At 45.1% G+C, this 20609-nt stretch overlaps 2 protein-coding genes across 2 annotated transcripts; both read right to left on the reverse strand.

Moving 5' to 3' along the window:
* Positions 1 to 696: 696 nt before the first annotated feature.
* Positions 697 to 9067, reverse strand: hbp1 (HMG-box transcription factor 1). Its single transcript, XM_080001937.1, has 11 exons — positions 9039 to 9067; positions 7332 to 7497; positions 7039 to 7219; positions 6685 to 6805; positions 6454 to 6568; positions 5353 to 5468; positions 4793 to 4949; positions 4557 to 4701; positions 4080 to 4358; positions 2057 to 2198; positions 697 to 1688 (listed from the first exon to the last, which is right to left on the reverse strand). The coding sequence occupies exons 2-11, from the start codon at positions 7402 to 7404 to the stop codon at positions 1671 to 1673; spliced, it is 1347 nt and encodes a 448-aa protein (XP_079858063.1). The 5' UTR covers positions 7405 to 7497; positions 9039 to 9067; the 3' UTR covers positions 697 to 1670.
* Positions 9068 to 12044: 2977 nt separating this feature from the next.
* prkar2b (protein kinase cAMP-dependent type II regulatory subunit beta) lies at positions 12045 to 18650 on the reverse strand (the record flags this gene model as incomplete). Its single annotated transcript, XM_080002267.1, has 11 exons — positions 12045 to 12178; positions 12371 to 12503; positions 12671 to 12739; positions 12853 to 12927; positions 13053 to 13154; positions 13566 to 13719; positions 13903 to 14009; positions 14191 to 14274; positions 15037 to 15089; positions 16365 to 16400; positions 18374 to 18650. 11 exons carry the CDS (start codon positions 18648 to 18650, stop codon positions 12045 to 12047), a joined length of 1224 nt encoding a protein of 407 aa, XP_079858393.1.
* Between the last annotated feature and the right edge of the window lie 1959 nt (positions 18651 to 20609).

The following is a 20609-nucleotide window of genomic DNA, read 5'->3' on the forward strand; positions in this document are numbered from 1 at the left end:
TTATCGTTTGTACTGCAATTACTTTTACGGTTGCTGACAGCAGCAGCAAGGATTTTATATATTCTATATTGATATATTCTAGAATATATTGAATATTCTCTATCCACGAAATGACATCCTTTGGCAAAATTCAAATGAGAAAAGGTTTATTAAGGAGGATTCATTGATCTGAAACCCTGATCATTGCTTCATCGGGGCTATGATCCTAATTGTGGCAGTTTAGCTCTCCGGAGATGTAACAGAGCACTTTGAGGCTGCTCATGCATTCCTGCATTGTCCTGATAGCCTCTCAGATCGTTTATCTTTCCACACCTTGAGCTCGGAGGACGACACAAGCAGCCACTCAACCGTTCAATTAGAACCTTGAAAGTGTTTGCCACTCGACCGTTATTACACCAGTGCTACTTAATAAGCAACGGTGTGTGTGTGTGTGTGTGTGTGTGTGTGTGTGTGTGTGTGTGTGTGTGTGTGTGTGTTTGTGTGCGCGCGCGCGTTCAGGCATGGATATGCACACTTTGAAAAGCAATAACTCTCTCTCTCCCTCTCCGTTGCCAGGGAAACATGTCCACGCGTGTGGCATCTCTTCGGGCCGTCGGGAGCTTTTGACGATTATACGCTGAAAAGTGTAAAAGCCTGAGACGTCCCCTGAGGACAGGGAGGGCTTTTCGGAAAACAAGCGAGACTCCAGAGCCTGTGTTAAGATGCCAGTTTAAAATTTTATTTATAATATAATACAAGGATATTCTGTGCAAGAGGTTGGTGTGTGTGTGTGTGTGTGTGTGTGTATGTGTATGTATGTGTGTGTGTGTGTGTGTGTGTGCGTGCGTGCATGGGTGCGTGCGTGCGTGCGTGCGTGGAACCTGTACATTATCAACAAAGCGAACATTACAAATCCACTTGGAGGCTGCGAAGCGGAGCGCGGCCGTGCAGCCACGCCCGTGTCAGATGTATTTAAGATACACGTCTTATCATACACATGGTTCCTCTAGTATACAATGGCTGTAAGATATTAGATTACATATTTATATAAAGTGCAAAAGAAATGAAACCCCTACAGTGAACGCTGCTCGTCCCCCGGTTCGGCTGCGGATTAAAACTGCATCAGGTTCACCAATCTGTGCAACACCTTGAACTGTAAAAATATAGATATACTGAATATGACCAGGCGAGGAAAAGTTAAATCTGAGAGTCTGTTTTTTTTTTTTGTTTTTTTTTCTCCACAATTATGGACATTTTATTTTCATTCTGTATTATTATTGCTCAGTCTGCACCGAGCATAGCACCACAGGGTCTCATGTTTTAACTCTGAGAGAATTTGAAATATCCTGAAACACGTGAGAATCATTTCATCGTTTCAAAAGGGAATAAGGCAATTCTGACATAGAAAGATATATGAAAATATAAGCACTGTTAGTTACTAGATTACACGTTTGTATATATTCTGTAATCGCTCTTCTTTCTCTTAGCGGTTGTCTCTATAATGTGTGTGCGTGTGGTTTTTTTTTTTTCCTTGTTTTTTTTTGTTTGTTTGTTTTCTTTCTGAAAGTTACAAAATGAAAAGTAAATTGAGCATCACAGTCGCATGGTGTGAGTACGGGAGGGCAGCGAGGCGTCCGGACGGCTCCTCCACGCCAGGGACCGGAAAAAGCCCGGAAAAACAGAGGATCCCCTTAGGTCTGCTGGGAACCCTGCGGAGAGGAGGGGAAGAAGGAAAGAAGAGAAAGGACGATGAGTGGAGTGCCATCGTGTGGGAGCGAGTGTCTCCTGTGGGCTGGTTAAAGACTAACTAATAAAGTTAAAACATTACTGTATGTCTTGTAGAATCTATCCAAGGGTGATTTAAGGACAAGAAAAAAATGAACTTTTTAAAATTTATTTATTGTTTTATTTGTTTTTTATTCCTTAAGGGGACGTAGCCACTGAATAGAGAGGAATAAAATAATATTAATACAAACACATCCGTTTAAAGTGGTAATCCGTAAGATTAATTTGTTGCTGTTGTGTAACCTGAAGTCAATTCTGTTCGGAAGACAAAGTGCTGATTTGGGCTCCTCACCGAGTTGGTTCTCTTGCGCTTCCAGCAATCTGGGTTGAGCCTCTTCTGCTCCTCGGCCAGAGCCTTGGCCTCCATGGTGTACATCCTCCGCTCCTCGCTCTTCATCTTCTTCCACTTGTCACCGAGGATCACGCTGATGGCTCTGCAGCGGGAAGGTGGAGGGAACAGGAGGACAAACTTGTTTTTTCCTCATAACATAATTTCAGTGATATTTTACCTGGCATTTACCATCTGCATTAGTGCTCGCCACGCGGTTGGGGGTTAGTGTTGCTCAGAGGTCAGCCTTAGTTCTGATCGTTTCTGAGGGAAGGGAAGTGATCGGCTCATAAACCGGAAACTCACATCTCCATCATGTCTGTCGTCATGCATTTCTTCACGTGTTTTGATGAACCGCTATATCATATTTTGATTTAAAACTTTTTTTTTTTCCAATTGTTCCAGTATATTGGCTACAGCAGGTTGCCAGTAGGAAGCGGCGCAGTGCATTGCACTGATGCCTCACAGCAAGAAGGTCCTGGGTCTATTCCCGCCTGGGGCGCTGTTGGCACCGTGCTCCGGCGGGTTGTCTCCCAAATAGGAGCATTTCTGTGCGGAGTTTGCATGTTCTCCCCGTGCTCACATGGGGTTTCCTCCACCTCACGTCAGTAAGGACCCCCACCAAAAACATGCACACATCATCATCTGACCAGTGATGGACACTCGTCCCCGGGCGCGTCCACGAATGCTGCCCACTGCTCCTGGCTGCCCCCCCGGAGGAAGGACAAGCCAGGATGGGTTAAATGCAGAGGCCTCATTTCACCGGCCACCATCCAAAGCGTGTGAATGTGTTGGGGTGTGTTGCATGATAATTAAAGATTCTTCTTCTAACTTCCGGTTTCTAGTCTATTACTTCCTGCCCTAGTCTCTTACTTCCTGTCCCTACCTAGTCTCTTACTTATTGTCCCTATTCTCTTACTTCCTGCTCATAGACTCTTTATTTCCTGTCCCTAGTCTCTTAATTCCTGTTCCTAGACTCTTACTTCCTGTCCCTAGTCTCTTACTTACTGTTTCTAGTCTCTGACATCAGCACAGATGTAATCAAAAGAGCAAATTTGCAATAGGGCCAAGGAGTCAACAAGCCCCTGAAAAACCTGAAAAGCCTGGTTTACGGTTTGCTACCTCTTTTTTAAAAAATGATCACATGACTCCTTCATTGGTAGATGTAAAAGGGAGCCTATTATACTCCTTTTCAACAAGGTAATATTGGTCTCTGAGGCCACGCCTTGGTGCGGAACGGTTGGAGCTGACCAAGATGGCGGCGCACGGACACACCGGCCCGACGCTCTCCTTCTCGCTGCTCTTTATGTCTGTTTTTGTTTATATGTCAGTTCAACAATGTGAGTCGTGCGAATCCCACCCACAGCCGCCAAGATCTTCTGTTCGGAGCATTACGCCGTAACCAGGCCGCTACGAGCGAACTATTAGCGTTAGCTAATGCTAAGCGGCAAAAGAAACACGGCACAATTATTTTTTTGAATACTTACATTTCCCTCGTCTGCAGTTTTGTCACGGACAGTTTAGGTTTAAATTCCTCTTTCTTTTAAAAGATTTGTGCTGGTCTGCGCAGCCAACAGAGCAGTTCCCACACTCATCTCTTAGCTTCGCCGTAACGCGAGCGGGTCCGGCGAGTGCGAGCCGTACCTCCAGCCGCGGGTGGGGTCACTCAAGACGGGGCGCGGGTTCTAATTCTATTGGTGTCTCAATGTGACGTAGGACTGAGACACAAATCTCAACGGCTCGTTCAATGTTTCCTGAAATCGGGACACCACAAAAAACTGACCGGGTTGTTATTTCACAGTTTGCGTGTTTAGCAGAACCATCGGAGACCCAAACGTACGTGCACAAGCACTGAAAAGGTGAGTTTTTCATATTAGGTCCCTTTAAAAAAGACGTGACTTTTTATTTTTTTTTGCCAATTCCCACTATTTTTATTTTTCTGAAAAGCCTCTTCGAACCATCTACCTGCCGTACTTTGACCTCTCACCTGTTGTCCTTCCCAGGATACATCTGGGTGTACTCCACACGGTACTTCTTGGCGAACAGCATGAAGGCGTTCATTGGCCGCTTGCACTTGGTGGGCGTGGCTCCGCCAGCGCTCCCTGAGGTTTGGCTCCTGCTCGACTTGCCGCCGGAGGACTGCGGGGAGGCGGCGCGCTCGCAGTCCGGGCTGACAGCGCCCCCGCTGGACTGGGAGGTCCGGCGCTGGCGGGCCATGCTGCTGAGGACGTACACGGCAGAGGAGTCCAGCGGGGTGAAGTCGTAGCTGCGAGCGGAGGCAAAATAAGAGTTGAGCACCCGTACTCCGACCTCCGGAAGCCGCGTTCCACAACCTTTTCATGTCCTGTCATTTTTTCCCGTTTTTTTTTTTTTTCCCCCAGTCTCCTTTTGTTCCAAATTTTGTTGCCAATTCAAAACAGTTCATTTGAACTCATATGAAACCACATTTCCCAGGGCGTGGTACCTCCTGAAAGTGTCGAAGACGACCGAGTCGTCACAGTTAATGGCGTCCGGGTGGCTTGGAGGGAGGCACAGGTCGCCCAGCTGCATCTCGTAGCACGGAATCCCATGATGCACCACGGTAAGGCTCGGATAGAAGGAGGACCACCCTGCACCGGGAAATTACCCGCTCATTGTCCATTTCATTTATAAAGAACTGCACTAGTGGTGGGTTTTCAGTGTGATTTGAGAGGCATTTACCTTTATTCTTTACAAAGAAAGGGTGATCGAGTCTGCATTCTGCCGTCAAAAGGCCATACTCGGTGGAGCCGGGGTCAAAGGTCAGCTTGAGGGTGGCTTGTCCGAAACACACCGTCTCCTCGTGGCTCACCAGCTTCAGCCCATTGGGCCCGTAGCTCTGGAAACAGTAATAAAAAAAAGCTAAATTGCTATTAAATTAAATGAAGTCGTTGTTATTGTGTGAGGTTGGTTGATTTATTGAGTGTGATTTTTGTCCGTGCAACAAAGCAAAAAGAAATTTCATGAGAAAAATACTGTTTCAGTTTGTAGAAATCGATATTTTCTAGGCTTTCCCGAATTGAAATCTAGAAATGAAGTACATATTAAGTTGAGAAAACCTAACCAATCTAGGTGATATAGAGACATGTTTTTCTTTCCAGAAGTCATGAAGTTACTGACTCCCGACTCCCTTTCGTGCCCATTCTGTGTCGCCGCCTGATCATTTTTCCAAAGCTCTGTATGCTATTATTTTTTATTGTTTAATTGAGTATTTTATATAATCATATTTGTTGTAGTCACACCTTGAGCGAGGTGCAGACCATCATGGAGTCGTCGTCTGAGTCGTCATCCGAGTCTCGGAGGTCGCCGGCGTCCTGCCACTCCACGTTGTGACCCCGGTGGAACCTGAGGCGCGTGCCTGGGGAGAAAGAACGAGCGCATGACGACACCGCAGCGGATGTATGGACGCACAGGCCCCGGGGGGGGGGGGGGGGGGGGGGGGAACGCCCGCGGCTATGGCCGTGCTGGGGAGTTACGCTACAGTCAACAAACTGAACTGTGAAAAGAGCAGCTCTACAGCGCGGTGGTGGCTCGAGCCTCTTTCCTCTGTTGACTGGGAGCAACATCAACTCTGTTTTGTTTTTTTGGGGGTTTTTTTTACAATATATCAACAATAGAACAATTATTAAAGAACTACTACTAAGCTATATGATTGGTGACTTTTCATGTTTTAGTATTTGGATTTGTGTTTGCATCCACAAAGTTGTTCTAAAATCTAATAATAGCGATTATGACAACGCATAATCGTGCAATACAATGATTTACATTTTCGTTGCGTTTGAATTAGCAGTGCACATTAATGTATGGTGCAACCGTAGTTTGAATGAAATGTGGGTTTCACGGATACATACAGGATCTTTCCACTGTAAATCCATTTAAAAGAAAACAAAAAAACCCTAACAGACTTTCATATGTACAGTATGGGTGATATAATAGCTTATAGTGAGATGAATAAGCAAGGACATACTGCAACATACTTTTATATTACATATTTTACACACACACACACACACACACACACACACACACACACACACACACACACACACACATACATACATAACCGGGTGTCTTGACATTTCACTGCATATATGTATGACCGTATGTATATGCATGTGACAGATAATCCGTTGAACTTGAACCGTTTCAAACACCATTCTGACATGAACGTTCTTGTGACTGGTTAGAAAACCGTCAGGGTGCCGTTGAGCTTTATCAGGGTTCCAAGGTTTTTACAGAAGCAGCTCTGAAGACTCCCTCATGTCAGTCTAATTTAGTAGGGAAGCTAAGAAACCAACGTACGATCATATTATACTGCAAGTCATTCAGAAGCTCACGTTCACCTTTGAGAAAGCAGTGCCAGGCTGTGGAGGGCCAGGAGTGAGACCAGGCCATGTCTTCGTCGTCTGAAAACGAGGACGACATGGAGAACACTCCGGACTCTGATTCACTACTGGCCTGTTGGGAGAAAAATAACAACTTGGGAGTCAGTTGAATCCATGAAACAAACATATTTGTGTTCAAACACAATGGCATTGATTAAGATTAATTATAGGTTTGTTGTTTTGAATTACCCTGACACGCCTGCGCTCCCTGAGGTGACCTCTAGAGGGCGTCGGTGCACTGCTGGCTAATGGAGGCCGAGCGTAGGAATGTAAACTGTTGCTGGTGCCAAAGATATGCACAGGAGACGATCTGCAGAGAAAGAAAACATATCAACTCCTATATCAATATTTATTTTGTGAAGCATCACAAATGTCTGACAAAATCTTTTGCATAACATAAATACTGCCATAAGATTAAAAATATGTTTGCACAAACCAGGACAAAAAAAAACAAAAAAAAAAAACTACTGTGAACATGTGTTATAATGGGTTCATTCTGTTGATTGCGACTGACAGCGGAATTAGTATGGCCAAAGTGCAGACCTCTTGTGGGGGGCATCTTTGAGGAGGGGGCTCTGGGGGCTTGTGGCGATGTTGGCGAGCTCCGTGAGCCAGTTGGTGCTGTGGGAGGCAGCGAGCTCCTGGTGGGACACCTCCACCCCCACTTGGTACAAGGCTGGAGGGCTGCGCTCCTCCTCCAGCTCCTGCAGCTCCGGCATGTCATCTAGAGGCGGCGGGGCCGGCAGAGATTAGAGTTATGAAATGGTTAAAAAAAAAAAACACAACCCAGAGCCTTGAATGAATGATGTCATATGTTGTAATCTTGCGAAACTCACCGTACTCCATGTTGCACCCGGGCGAGGAGGGCAGGTCCTCATTACACTTCAGCGGGTCAAACGTGTCGTCCATCCTCGCAGCGTTCCGCTGCTTTTCCTCTTTATTTACAGTCTCCAGGTCAGATCGTAATTGTCTCCTACATCACACTAGGCGGTGCCTTCTGGCCTGGTTGTTAGGGCAACAACAACAAAGTTAACCGTTGTCACAAAGAAGGCGGGGTGATTGCATAAGGCTAATTCCAACTGTCTTCGGCTCATTAGGTAAAAGCCGAAAGAACACAGGGGCCCGGTCTCTAGACTCAAGACATTCAAATGTGGACGTCCCAACATTGATAAAAGCGCTACATGAAAACATTGTTGAGCGGCGATTCGCACTCTATCAGTTACTTTGATGGGGTCCCCGTGGAGCCCCTTGAAAGACCCCGGACCGCACGTTGAGAACCACTGGTCATGGGGCAACAAAACATGCGATAAGGCGTGCAGAACAAACGGTACATAACACATTTACGAACGTTGTAGAGAAGGCATCAAGTGGGAAAACTGTGCATATATCAGGGGCATCCACAGTATTATGATCGCTGATCAGTTACTGATGACAGTGATACCACGTTCATATACAAATTATCAATCCAGTCCACGGTGAGCCCCGGGTCACGTGACCGCGCCCTGGACTTGTTTATAAACTTGGAGGAGCTCCGTCGCGCATGCGCACCGCGGCTCATTCATTCATAACTGCGTAACAATAAACGCTGCGAAGCACAGTTCGGAAGCGACTTGACGCGACCCGGGGGTCTCCGTGGGGGGGGGGGGGTCGGGGGACACCGCCGGGGACCCCCGAGACAGCGACGGAGATAACGTTCATCCGCCTTTTAAACCCCACCACCACCCCCCTCCCCCCACAACCGCTTAAGCGATCTCCCGAGCACAACAGGAAAATGTGACGAAATAGGAAAACATTCAAAATGACACGCATCTGAACACGCGTGGACGTTGTGGTGTCAGGGGACGTCGGACGCCGCGAAGGCGACCCGGGGAGCTGTCGTCTTCTCCGCGGACGACCGATTGAGTAATACGCGCTGTGCAGATTTTGACGCAGGCCTCGGCAGCCTAAAAGCCAAACCACCCCCCCCCCCCCCCCCCCATAAAAAAAAAACCCGCAGCTGCTCTTCTGGTTTCGATAAAAAACGTCGCTGCGAATCCACGGACGAGCGAACGCCCGACGCCGTCGCTCCACGACCGACGGAGCCGTGTTTTAAAAGCCAGCGACGTCCTCGACCCGGACGGACCCGTCACTGTAAACAAAAGAATGTCAACAAGTTGGGGCACGACGGCCCGTTGAAATGAATGAAACCCGAACTCCCTCCCCGTCGCCCCGGTGGGACTCCACTTCCAAAACAACTGGGAAAGTGTCGCGCGGACATCTTTGTTCGCCGAGCCCCGCCGCGACACGAAGCGGAGCGTCGCGGCAATAACGTCGACAAAAAAAACAAACAAAAAAAAAATTAGAACCACAACCACAACAACAACAACAACAACAGCGGCGGCGGCGGTCCGAGCGCGATCCGCCCCGAAGCGGAGCGTGACAGTCCGGCCCGGAGCCGGATCCCCGGACGCGGAGCGCGCCGCGGCTCGACGCGGGCCGCCTGCGCGACCCGGGGTCGTTGGTTTTCCCCCCGAACCGAGCGAGACTGTGCTGCGCTCACTCACCGAAGCTGTCGCCATCAACTAACTCGCGCACGGAGAGGGAGCTCCTTATTTGGACAGGTCCCGCCCCCTCCTTCTCGCCGGAGCGGCGGGGGGGGGCGGGGCGCGTGCGAACCGGGGGCTCCCATTGGCGCAGGCGCCCGTCGGCGTCGAGGATCCCCGGGCCCCGTTGGCGGAGAGTCGCCGACGTCACGGGAGGGAGGCGAGGCCTGGTTTGTTGATCACGTCGCGATTGGCTGAAAGTACACGCCTGTTATTGTTCCTGTGACAGCTGATTGGCAATAACAAGAACAATGGGCCTGGAGTTTGTTTCATTTATTTGAGTGTTAACTTCGTAATAGTTGTTTCGTAATGAAGTAATGTTATTATCCTCTACAGTACGAACTTATACTGTAAATACTTGTGTTGGATAGTAGAGGTGAATGGATGGATGGATGGATGGGTGGAGGGATGTATGTATGTATGGATGGATGGAAGAATGGATGTGTCTGGATGGATGTATGTATGGATGAGTGGTGGATGGATGTATGTATGGGTGGACGGGTGGGTGGAGGGATAGATTGATGGATGAATGATCGATGGATGCATTTATGGATGGATGGAGGGACGTATGTATGTACAGTATGTATGGAAGGATGGGGTGGTGGATGTATAGATGGGTGGATGGGTGGATAAATTAATGGCAAGCAATACCCTTACATCAGATAAAAAAAAAATCATGTGACATTATGATATATAAGACCGTAATCTACATTATTACATATAGTGCTAGTAATTATGATACAGTATCATAATAATACTATATTACTAGAGTAAATCTGCAATGTGTTTCCTTGCTCACCATGTTTTTTTTCCCCCTTACAACATTGACCTATAGTTGTGGTGACGAACAACGTTTTGTTTTTCAGATAAGAAAAAACACGAGACATAACGATATAAAACAGTTGTTTATTTAAATGGGAAAAAAAAATGAAACCGTTTTGGCCAAAGTTATATCATAGTTTGTCCTACTCCGAATAACCAGGAATGTCTGCACGAAATAACATTTTGATTATTTTAATCTCACACAGAAGATTTTTTTTTTTGTTTGTTAAAATATGTCCAAATATATCGAGCTACAGTAAACCACACACAAAAAAATATGTAACACTCTTAATAAGCGTTGAAATAAATAGCGAAAAAGTTATCACTAAAGAATTGCTGCTGAGAGGGAACATTGAAATATGCATTACTAAACAAAAATATTAGTTATTGGCAGAGGTAGACAGCAATAAATAACCAAATTAAAGTCGCTGGATGACGGGTGGCTTCACTGATACGTTACACTAACACACAGGGAATAGAACTTAAGACATATGCTCATGAGAACTGGATACTAGTGGCGACATATATCAAATCAAAAGCATATTAAAACATTAGATACTCAGTTGATACAGACAATGTGGATCCTTACAAAACTATCGACCATTTCTCTGAAACTCGGATTGTGCAAAAGCATAACCTCAGGCTGCCAGGACACACCGAGCGACGGCACACAGCTCAGGAAAAGGGAGGCCGAGGAATGAAAAACACGATGGCAATGGAAATGTTTTCTTTTGGTTTAAAACTGAAAGTGTAAGTCACCCAAAGAAATGCGTGAAAGTCAAACGTAAATAGTTCTTTAGAAATACACTCAAATTCATACCAAACCGTGTTTCTTCCGTCTCGTCACGTGGCACAATGATACCTGCGTGCCACTAAATGTTAGGAAGTACTGACATGACACGGCGGCTCATGAACAGTTTGAGTGGATGAGATCGTACCTTTGGCATGTGATCCTAAAACAAATAACACTAATACGTGTAGAAAGTGTATAATACTGTAGTTCCATAGCACTGTGAGGAACAGCTGGAAAGTAACGCAAAGAAATAGGTGACACGGCCCCAAAATGATGTGGACATCCCCCCGTTCGCGACAACAAACATCTCATCCCAAATTCCTCCGCAAGTGTTTTGGGGTTTTTCACCGGATGTTGGAATATTTCTGCCGGGGTTTTGGTTCCATTCAGCCACGGTGGCGTTTCGGGAGGGAATTCGGCTCTCCGGGTCCGCACCGTCGTCTTCTCTGCTGACCACGAGGGGGCTTTGATGCTGGACAAGAGAGAAAGGTCCACAAACTCCTGCCGGAAGGACAGGACCGTCACGGAGAACGTCGAGATTTACCATCAGTGGAACTAAACAAAGGAGAACATGCTCCTGACCACTGTCCGTCCTCCACCAAAACACAGTTGGCAGGAGGTCCAGAGTCCAGAGTCCAGAGTCCAGAGTCCAGCGGAGCTCCGGAGTCCAGCGAAGCTCCGGAGTCCAGCAGAGCTCCAGAGTCCGGAGGAGGTGAGTTTTGCGCCACTCCAGACGATGCTCTGTGATTTTCAGCTTCTGTGCGACCCCTCAGCGATGGGAACCCATTTCTCGAAGCCGCTGATGGACAAGCCTCAGGTGACGTCGCTTCCAGGAGCAGCTTGGAACTGCACGGTGAGTGTCGGAACCTGGGACGGACAGTATTCTGCATCCCGTCTCCAACGCTCGGAGGTTCAGTTCCGTGAGCTGTCGTTTGTTGAGCTGATGTTTTCGCTGCCCAGTGACATCTCTTTCATTGGACTGCGGCCGAGGTTTTTCTCCACCTTTCTCCACATCCATTATTCGGAAGGTGTGTCCACATGCTTTGCGCCACGTAGTGTAACTATAAGAGTCCCAAGTAATAAATCAGACAGTGGCAAAGAAAACTAAGCATCTCTGGCTCTGGCTCAGTTTTCTCGGCTCCTAATGCTCCATGACAAGCTCCTTTAATACACATATCGCCTTATCTGGGATACTGAAGTAGTCTGCTTGTATAAATTTCACCTTTTGTTTTCTCAAAGACAATTAGCTTAAAGTGGTCATGGAGGGTGAGGGGTGGGGCAGGGTCGGGGGGGGGGGGGGGCGTATTGTTCCAGCCGTCCGTGGTCCAGCGGAGCCGTCTCCATTCCACGTCTCATGCAAGTTGCTCTTTAATGTCCGTGCTGCTACCAAACAGAGTCGACAGCTGCTCCTCATAGTTTGCAATGTTCCTCTTCATGATGTCCATGCACGGGCCCAGCAGGCGCTCAAAGGCCTGAATATCCATCACTGGCAAGCAGAGGAAACACAGAACAAATGGTAGTTAAACGTTGTTTTTTTTGTGTGTCGATTAAATATTATATTAAATGTAAATATTCTGCAGACATATAGGACATAAATTGAAAAAAAAATGAATAAAATTAACACTTTTTTTTTTAATAATTAAAATGTGCACGCAAAAAACAAATTTCAAAAGTCTACCCAAGCACTTGACGCTTCCCACGGCATAAGCTGATGCAGCCCTGGGCTTGTTTGTGACGAGAGCCAACTCCCCAAAATACTGTCCTCTGTGGCATGTGGCGATGTCCACCTCCTCTTCCTCCTGGTCATTTTTCTGCAAAAAACAAAACAAAGAAAAGAAAGAAAGAAAGAAAGAATGAAAGAAAGAAAGAAGCAAACTTAAACAAGCTGAAACACACCGAAGAGGTTATACCGATGACCTGTCTCTGGAAAAGTAATACGAATGAATACACACTTCACATCCAAAGCAGACACACGTACCCTACTCCTCTTCATGGTGATTCTAACTTGGCCAGATTCGACAATGTAGAAGCAGGATGCTAGCTCACCCTGGAAGAAATGTAAGTAAGTTAATCGAACACAGAAAGGTGCGTGTGGTTGATTTGAAACATTTTACGGTGACAGCGCAGGTGCTCAGGATACAATACTCGGGGCCTCCTGACCTGAGCAATAATCTGCTGCCCGTCGCCGAACGCCTTGGAGGACAACACATCGACCACCTTCATCCTTTCCGAGAGCTGTGGATCAGACGACGGACGTTTGGGATTTCGTGAATATTGGATTTCTATACTGACAGAGAATTGAGTCGAAAAAGGCCTGCATCGGTTTCTTTGCGTAAGTTCGGCGCAAAGTGGATCGTCACCTCTAGCGACGTGAGCAGCGGTAGCGTTTCGATGAAAGCTTCGTACAGCCTCCTCTTCTTGGCGTTATTCTTTACGATGATCCTTCTGAACGTTAAACGATCCTGGTACAAAAAAAAAAATGAGACGTACAAATGATCACCAATTGAGAGGCATAAGAGACATTCTCGCCAATTAAGAGAGTGTCAATTAAAAAAAAAAAAGTGAAAAGAACTGAGTTTTAGTCATTGTCCACTAGGGGGACTTATGAGACGTGGATTAAATGGAGAATTTTATTCTCAACCAAAACCATGTTGATTAAACTTTAACATGATTTTTTTTAACATGAGTTTTCTCGCACTACAATAGAGAAATAGACAAGACATATTGAATCTTCAGCTCAATACACTTTTGTACAGATGACGACGGCAATGCCTTTTATGAAAATGTTTGCTGTAAACCACCAGAGAACCATATAACGATAATATAACAGAACACCTGATTTAGAACAACATAGAGATTAAGTGTTTGCTCACCAGGCACCAAAGGGCCCCAGGTGAGGTGGCAACGATGGTGGCCGCCCTGGGAGTGTTGTACATTAACGCCAGCTCCCCAAAGCTTCCCCGGTTGTCGTAGCAACCGACCAGCTTCTCGACGCCGTCAGCCGTCATGAAGATGTCGAATGTCCCCCTGGATGACAAGATCACACAGAGTGGACAGCATGGGATCTTGTGTTTCCTTCGTCAGAACGAGCTGCTGTGTTTGCTATAAATGTGATGTAATAATAATAATAATAATAATAATAATAATAATAATAATACATAAATCATTTTATTCACACGGGTCCTCAGAATAAAAGATCCATCTCATCACCTTTGAATAACGTAGAAGTTGTCCCCATCATCGTCTTGGTCAATGATGTGCTCCCCGTCTATAGAAAACTTCTCAAACATGCCGTCCAACACCTGAGACATCTCCTCCTGTGGAAGCATACCATCATATCCTTGTCCATGAATTAAACATTTACGATGCAGATTTGAACACGCTGCTTTCGCCGCTGTAAAGCAATCAACATAAAAATGGATTCGTAGCGGCACAGAATCTGAGGGTACCAAAGCCACACCCAGAGGAGGTGTCGGCTCTATCGTACGGTCCACTGACCGCGTCCAGATTTTTGAATAGAAGAATGTCCCTGCACGCTTCCTGTAGTCTCTGTCGCTGCTCGTCTGTTTTCGGGTGTGTAACCTGCAAAAAAAGTCAAACGTCAAACATTGCAATGTCCAACTATTTTAGTAACAGAGGACATGAGGTAAAAATCCTGAAATGATAGGTTGGCTGCTTTTCAACCCAGGCCTTATTAAAATGTTGATTCCCGTCATTTATAAGTGCCCATAAAACAACCTCGCTCAAGTCTTTACTAGAGAAACTCACCACTATGCTGCGGCGTCTCATCATGATTAATTTAGTCCAAAACCTTTCAACATGTTCTGAATAACAGAAATATCAAATTTAATCCTTAACTTTTTATTTTTTGCAATTGCCACAGTACAGTACATCCAATGCATTTGACCCTGTTAGGAAGAAGCGCCACAGCTTCTTAAGGCAAAAGCGCAAAAAAAGATATATAAGTCAATAAAACCCTGAAAAACCTGATAAAAAACACGATACAGACCTGATATTTTTTGTTCTCACTTTAACGTTCAAAGACTATAAAGGCGATTATGAAATTTGATGTTTTTGGGTTTTTTTTAAGGCCTAAACAGCCTTAAGCCCCATAGGACTGCATTGAAGCCCAGTGAGAAGCTGCAGCAGAGCGGTGGCTTTCTGGACAATAAAGCGTTCAGCGAGGTTGTTTCTGGGAACGGTCACAAATGGTGGGAACCAACATTTTAACGAAGCCTGGGTTGACAAATGGCCACCCTAACCTTCATCAACGTGCTACAAATGGCTCAGTGATATTATTGGACGACATGCAAAGCAGAGCGGTGGGGCGTAGCGGCCGTTTACCCGCGACTCTTTCTCTTCCTCATCCTCATCGGGGTTGAACGCTTCAGCACACACTGTATGATGAGAGGGAGAAAACAACAACACAGCAATAATGAATTCCACGTCATACATTTGGGGCGGGGAAACAAAGGGATCCGCCACGGGCGTCAGAGCTTCCTGTTTGAAACGGTTCATCACTGAATTCATGTCACTTGAACCAAATCCCCGGCGAGACCGAAAGACATTTTAAACAAAGCGTCTTTCGTTCCAAACATGTGTCTCCTCCGCTCAAGTGCAGATTCAAGGGGGACGGAGCTGACTGTAATGAAGGCGGTTGCACTCACTCTGCGGCTTTTCAAAGTCGCTTTTCAACAGATTTTCCGGCGATGCAAGAGATGGAGCGATGCCAAAACACCTCTTTTCTCTCAGAAATAAGAGCGAAAAAGGGTTTCGGATTAAATAGGATGAAATATGCGGAGTATTTTAATTATGGAGCCATTTTACCACATATCGAAGTTCACTTACTGTATAACCGAGTAAACAGGCGATCAATGACTTTAAACCACTATATTTACTCTTGTTTAATAGAAAATGGTGTTTTCAGGGCCCTCCGGCACAAAGACACAGACGATGGGGTTGGAAACACACGAGTTTATTGTAGAGAGTGGGCTAGGTGGAACAAGCCTGGAGCAGATGGACAGCATGTCATGACAAGGGCTCTTCTGCTATGTGTGTGGGGGGATGGGGGTTTTACCCGTTGCTCGTTAGACCAATCAATGAGCAACAGGCGTACAGCCACACTGATCCTGGGCCCCAATCACCATGACCCAGGACAGGTGTGGCTGCTCCAACCACACCTTCCCCACACCACATACACGTTTTAGTAGCTAGGTCTGGTTGCCATCTGTCAAGTCAAAGAAGAACGATCTGTCTATTTCAGTTTGACACTCTCCTGGTTGGACCTTTCTAGTCCTTTTAAGGGGAGTTTCAAATTTTTCTGCAGTTTATCTGATCTTTATACTTCCTGCCCTATCCAGAACAATACTCCGCCCCCACCCACTCGCCAAGCCAAATTAAGCGTCAATACGACCACATTCACACGTAGAAGCAAACCACAGCCCCCTCATGGGGACGATCATAACGGAACACAAATCATCGCTATTATCATAAGACAGGGACACGGTGACACGGAACAGATGGAAACTTCTTCACTGCTGCATATAATGGGGAATTTTGAATGATGTCCAGATTTTTGAGTGTTCCCTGCGGACGTTCTCCAGGACGTTCAACTCGAAAATGAGGAACCTGAAGCTGTCACTTTGGGCAGGAAGTAAATGAGGAGAACTCACCCGATGCTCTCCTGATGTATCTGTTCATCACTGGGGCTGCAGGAAAATTCAGAGGAAAGGTAGAAATTCAACACTTAGATTCTATTATTTCATTCAAATAGTGATAAGGAATGTGGATAATAATGATAATAATACTGACACTACCACTACTACTATTACTACTACTACTACTGCTACTACTATGACTACTACTACTGCTACTACAAATAATAATAATAATAATAATAATAATAATAATAATATAGTGCCTGTCATACACAACATGCAACTCAAAGTGCTTTACATGAATAGATGGCAGTCAAATAGTAGCAAGAAAAAAAGCAAACAATCAAAATGCAATTAATACAAATATGTAAATATTATACTCAATTACAGTTTTGGGTGATCACTTTGGACCTTGAAGGATCAGGATAATTCCACAGTGAATCATTTTCTGTCACTATTGTTACTCTGGAATTATTGGTGTTGAACTACTTAAAGAAGTACATTTATAATAATAATAATAATAATAATAATAATAATAATAATAACACAAGGTTGTTATAACGGCTGACGAAAAACATGGAACACATCTGATTGGGGTTGAAGGACATTCCTCTTAGGTTCCAGTAAAAATCAGTAGGTCTGCAATACACCAGGCAACTTTTTGGGCAACACATGATTGGTGACGTTAATGGAAATATTCAAAACAAATTGACTGCTGAGCAGTCAATACCAGATGCATTGTATCGTGCTTTTGACTGCAGTGTTTCCTGCTGCAGCGTGGTGTTTCATTTGCCTAAAATTGTGCCTGGTGTAAAATCAACCTAATAGTTATTCCATTGAGGTGTATTTACTTCCCTGAATCTATGAGAAACAAAACATATTTCAATGACAGGCAAGGCAAAAAAACACTGAGCTCTGGATCAATGGCTTCAGTATTAAATATACACATGATACTGGGATTCATAAATGGATGCCTCATGAGCCTCAGGAACTAACCAGAGATGTGAATATGCTGTGAATCCTAAACTTGGATTAAACCTTTTATGTCCCGCCAAAGGGTGATGGACTGTACTCACACACTCAAAGCCAATAGGAGGGAAGTCACTGGGATCCCATGTCCGGCGTCAGACAAGTTACATAAAAAATCGTATTACTCTAAAAAGCAAGCTAAAAAATATACTGTATATATAAACAAAATATACAGAATATACAGAATATAGAATGTTCTCTAAGCACAATATAAATTAAAAGTCTCTTAATACAGTGGGGGTGGAGTGATAAAATAGTTGCAATATATAGTAGAGGTATAAATATAGTTGGAATATTTCTGTACAAAATTAATAAATATGTACAGTTTACAATAATATGGACATGGATCCTGCACCAGACCCATATGATGCAGCAGAGGCCATTATTGAGCAGCGTCATTTTGTAAATAAAACTAAATCCCCATGAATAAAGGAGGGAAGTCATTGGCATGATGCATCCCATGACACAGACCCAGGGTTGCTATGCTACATCCTGCTCCAGCAGAGCATGGGGGTGATATTCAGGAGAACATCCAATAATGATCCCTGCACCAGACCCAAATACATTCATAACAGTCCCCATGATAACCACAGTTAAAATCCATTTTTAACCCAGCATCATTTGGTCCAAAATAACTATACTGGTACAACAACCCAATGGCAGGCAGTCACAGGCCTTGCATGGAGGCCTGGGAATGTCCACATATCCTAGAGGTGAAGGGCATTTGGTTCCTCGCATTTTTAGGCATGAATCATAATTAGTTATTCAATAATTATGACTAAAATGTCTTTAAAAAAAAAACCTAATTCAACATCTAATGCTACCTGTCTAGGTGCATCTGGATGCAGCATCAGGACCACACCATAAGGATGCACCGTGGCGGCCAATGGATGTGGATATTTGGTTATTTTTATTTATTCATTTAATTTAGATTAAACCTAAAAACAGAAAAAAAATCAACATAGACACACATTCGCCCAATTCCGTCTCCTTACCCACGAACTCCTCCTCGTCGTCGTCGTCCTCCTCCTCCTCCTCCTCCTCCTCCCCGTTCTCCGACTCGATCTGCACGGCCTGCTCCGTGAAGTTGACCGCCTTGCCGGCTCGGGAGCCCGGGTTGGGCTCATGCCGCTCCCGGCGGGCGCCTCGCTCCTGCAGCCGGGTGAAGTACTGCAGCGCGAAGCCGAGCAGGTCCCCCGGCTGGTTCCTCAGCACCTCCACGGTAAAGCTCTGCAGCAGCTCCGTCAGGCCCTCGGGGATTTCTATACTCATCCCTGGTTCCGGGCTTCGGGTGCGGGGACGCGATGCCGCTCTTCTTCCGCCGCGGAATTGATCACTCGTGGGGTTGTTGTTTTTTTGCGGGGGGGGGGGGGGTGTTTGAAAGAAAAATAAAATAACAATAAAACACACACACACACGCACGCACGCACGCACGCACGCACACGCACGCACACGCACGCACACGCACGCAGACACACACAGAGGGGTGGAGGTGGTGGAGAGCGGGGGTCTAGCGGGGTTTACCGCACCGTGCGCGGCGGATCGGGGCCGTTTTCCCGGTGAAAATGGCTCTGGATCGTGGGTCGTGGATCGCTGGTCCGAGCATCTTCTGCCGCTCTCCGGCTGCGGCGGGAGGAGGAAACCCACGCATGTGACCCGCGTTACCATGGCAACCAGCCACCCGGAGATGGCGTACGAGCTGCGGACAGTGGCGGCGCAGGAAATGTATATTATTATTTTAAATGAATCTTATTTTTTATTTGTATTCATAATTATTATTATTATTATTATTATTACCATTACTATTAAATATATTTATAAATGATTTATCATTATTACATATATTTACTCTTATTTTATTTGGTCATTCTCTAATGTACTATGGTCATTGTTATGATTGGGCCTTTTTTATTTTGTTTCTATTTTGAACTTGTATGACGGTATGTACATTCTTATGAAAAAAATAAGAATAAAAACAATGAAAAAATGGAAAGTCATATTTATATGTATATATAATATATATTATTTATTTTATAATGATAAAAGAGTGTCATGATTCTTGCATTATTGATCCTGCTATTTCTATATGTTTTTATTCTTGTTTTTTTATTTATTTTTAATTAAACTATTGTTATGACATCATAGTTGTCACAATTGCAAATAGAATCTGAAAATGTTCTATTCTCAGCCGACTATTTTTTCATCGTATTGTATAATTTTGTTCAATGAAAGAAAAATAAAAGATAAAAGGGGCTCAAGGACTAGTCGGGGCTAGAAATGTTGACCTTTTGACCTTTGTCATCTTTATGTAGGCCTACGGTTCAAGTTGTTTAAAATATTAGACTGTGCTGCTTTAATACTGTGACCCATTTCTTATTCTTCAATGAGAATAACTTAATAAATATGACCCTGATACAGGCTGACGTCTGGGGGCTGAATCCGGACACTCAAAAGGACCTGCTTGAACATTTTATTTCAGACATCTATTCCAAGTATAAGCCAGGGCCTCTCTCCTCCACCCAATGGCCCACATCCGTCAGCCGGCATCCTGCCCAGGTGGAGTCTGGGAGGTGCAGGGGGACCTGACCTCTAATGGAGCCCTGACAGATCAGTTAACACTCCAAAATGTCACGAGTCAGCCGAGGGTCAGTGCACGGCGCGGAGGGGGGTTTCCTGGTTCCTCCCTCAGAGACTCCCATGCATAACGAAAATAAAATGGAGGCGTGAAAGCACTCTGACCTGTTACTGAAATGCAAGTACCATGACACAAAATTACTCCTACCCAGTGACAGTCTATAATAATATACTGTACCTTAATTTTCTGCAAATGAGGGCTCATGCATATCCTTGTTGTAATTTACAAGATATTAAGAATGTAGACACGTGAATGTAAATACAAAGTACAGTAAAGTACTTTATTGGTTTCCACCTCGGCTTAAGGCTGAAATTGCGGTTCTCCATCCTGTGAGCAACACCTACAGCGATCCACGCGAGATAAGACGGACTGAATTAAACGAAGAACGCGCCTCGAAGTGGGATCAGAAATTGAACTACGCATTTGGAATGTTGCTCGCCCGGAGAATTCCTTAAGTGTTAAATCAAAACCGGCAAAACCAGCACACAACCCTGGAGCAAACAGGGTCTTGACTGTGCGAGCGCTGACCTCTGCCTTCAAGTCCTTTAAAAAAAATAAAAAAAAATAATGCTTCGGCAGTGTTTACAGCGCCACCT

Source organism: Zeus faber (assembly GCF_960531495.2).
Source record: "Zeus faber genome assembly, chromosome: 6".
Classification (NCBI taxonomy): domain Eukaryota; kingdom Metazoa; phylum Chordata; class Actinopteri; order Zeiformes; family Zeidae; genus Zeus; species Zeus faber.

What these genes read in the sequence shown, in the direction of transcription:
- hbp1 (XM_080001937.1), bottom strand. Translation starts at nt 7,404, where the DNA reads ATGGACGACACGTTTGACCCGCTGAAGTGTAATGAGGACCTGCCCTCC. An exon ending in GTCTTCGACACTTTCAGGAG is followed by an intron (nt 4,359 to 4,556) that starts GTACCACGCCCT and finishes CTCCGCTCGCAG; the next exon opens with CTACGACTTCACCCCGCTGG. An exon ending in TATCCTGGGAAGGACAACAG is followed by an intron (nt 2,199 to 4,079) that starts GTGAGAGGTCAA and finishes TTCCCGCTGCAG; the next exon opens with AGCCATCAGCGTGATCCTCG.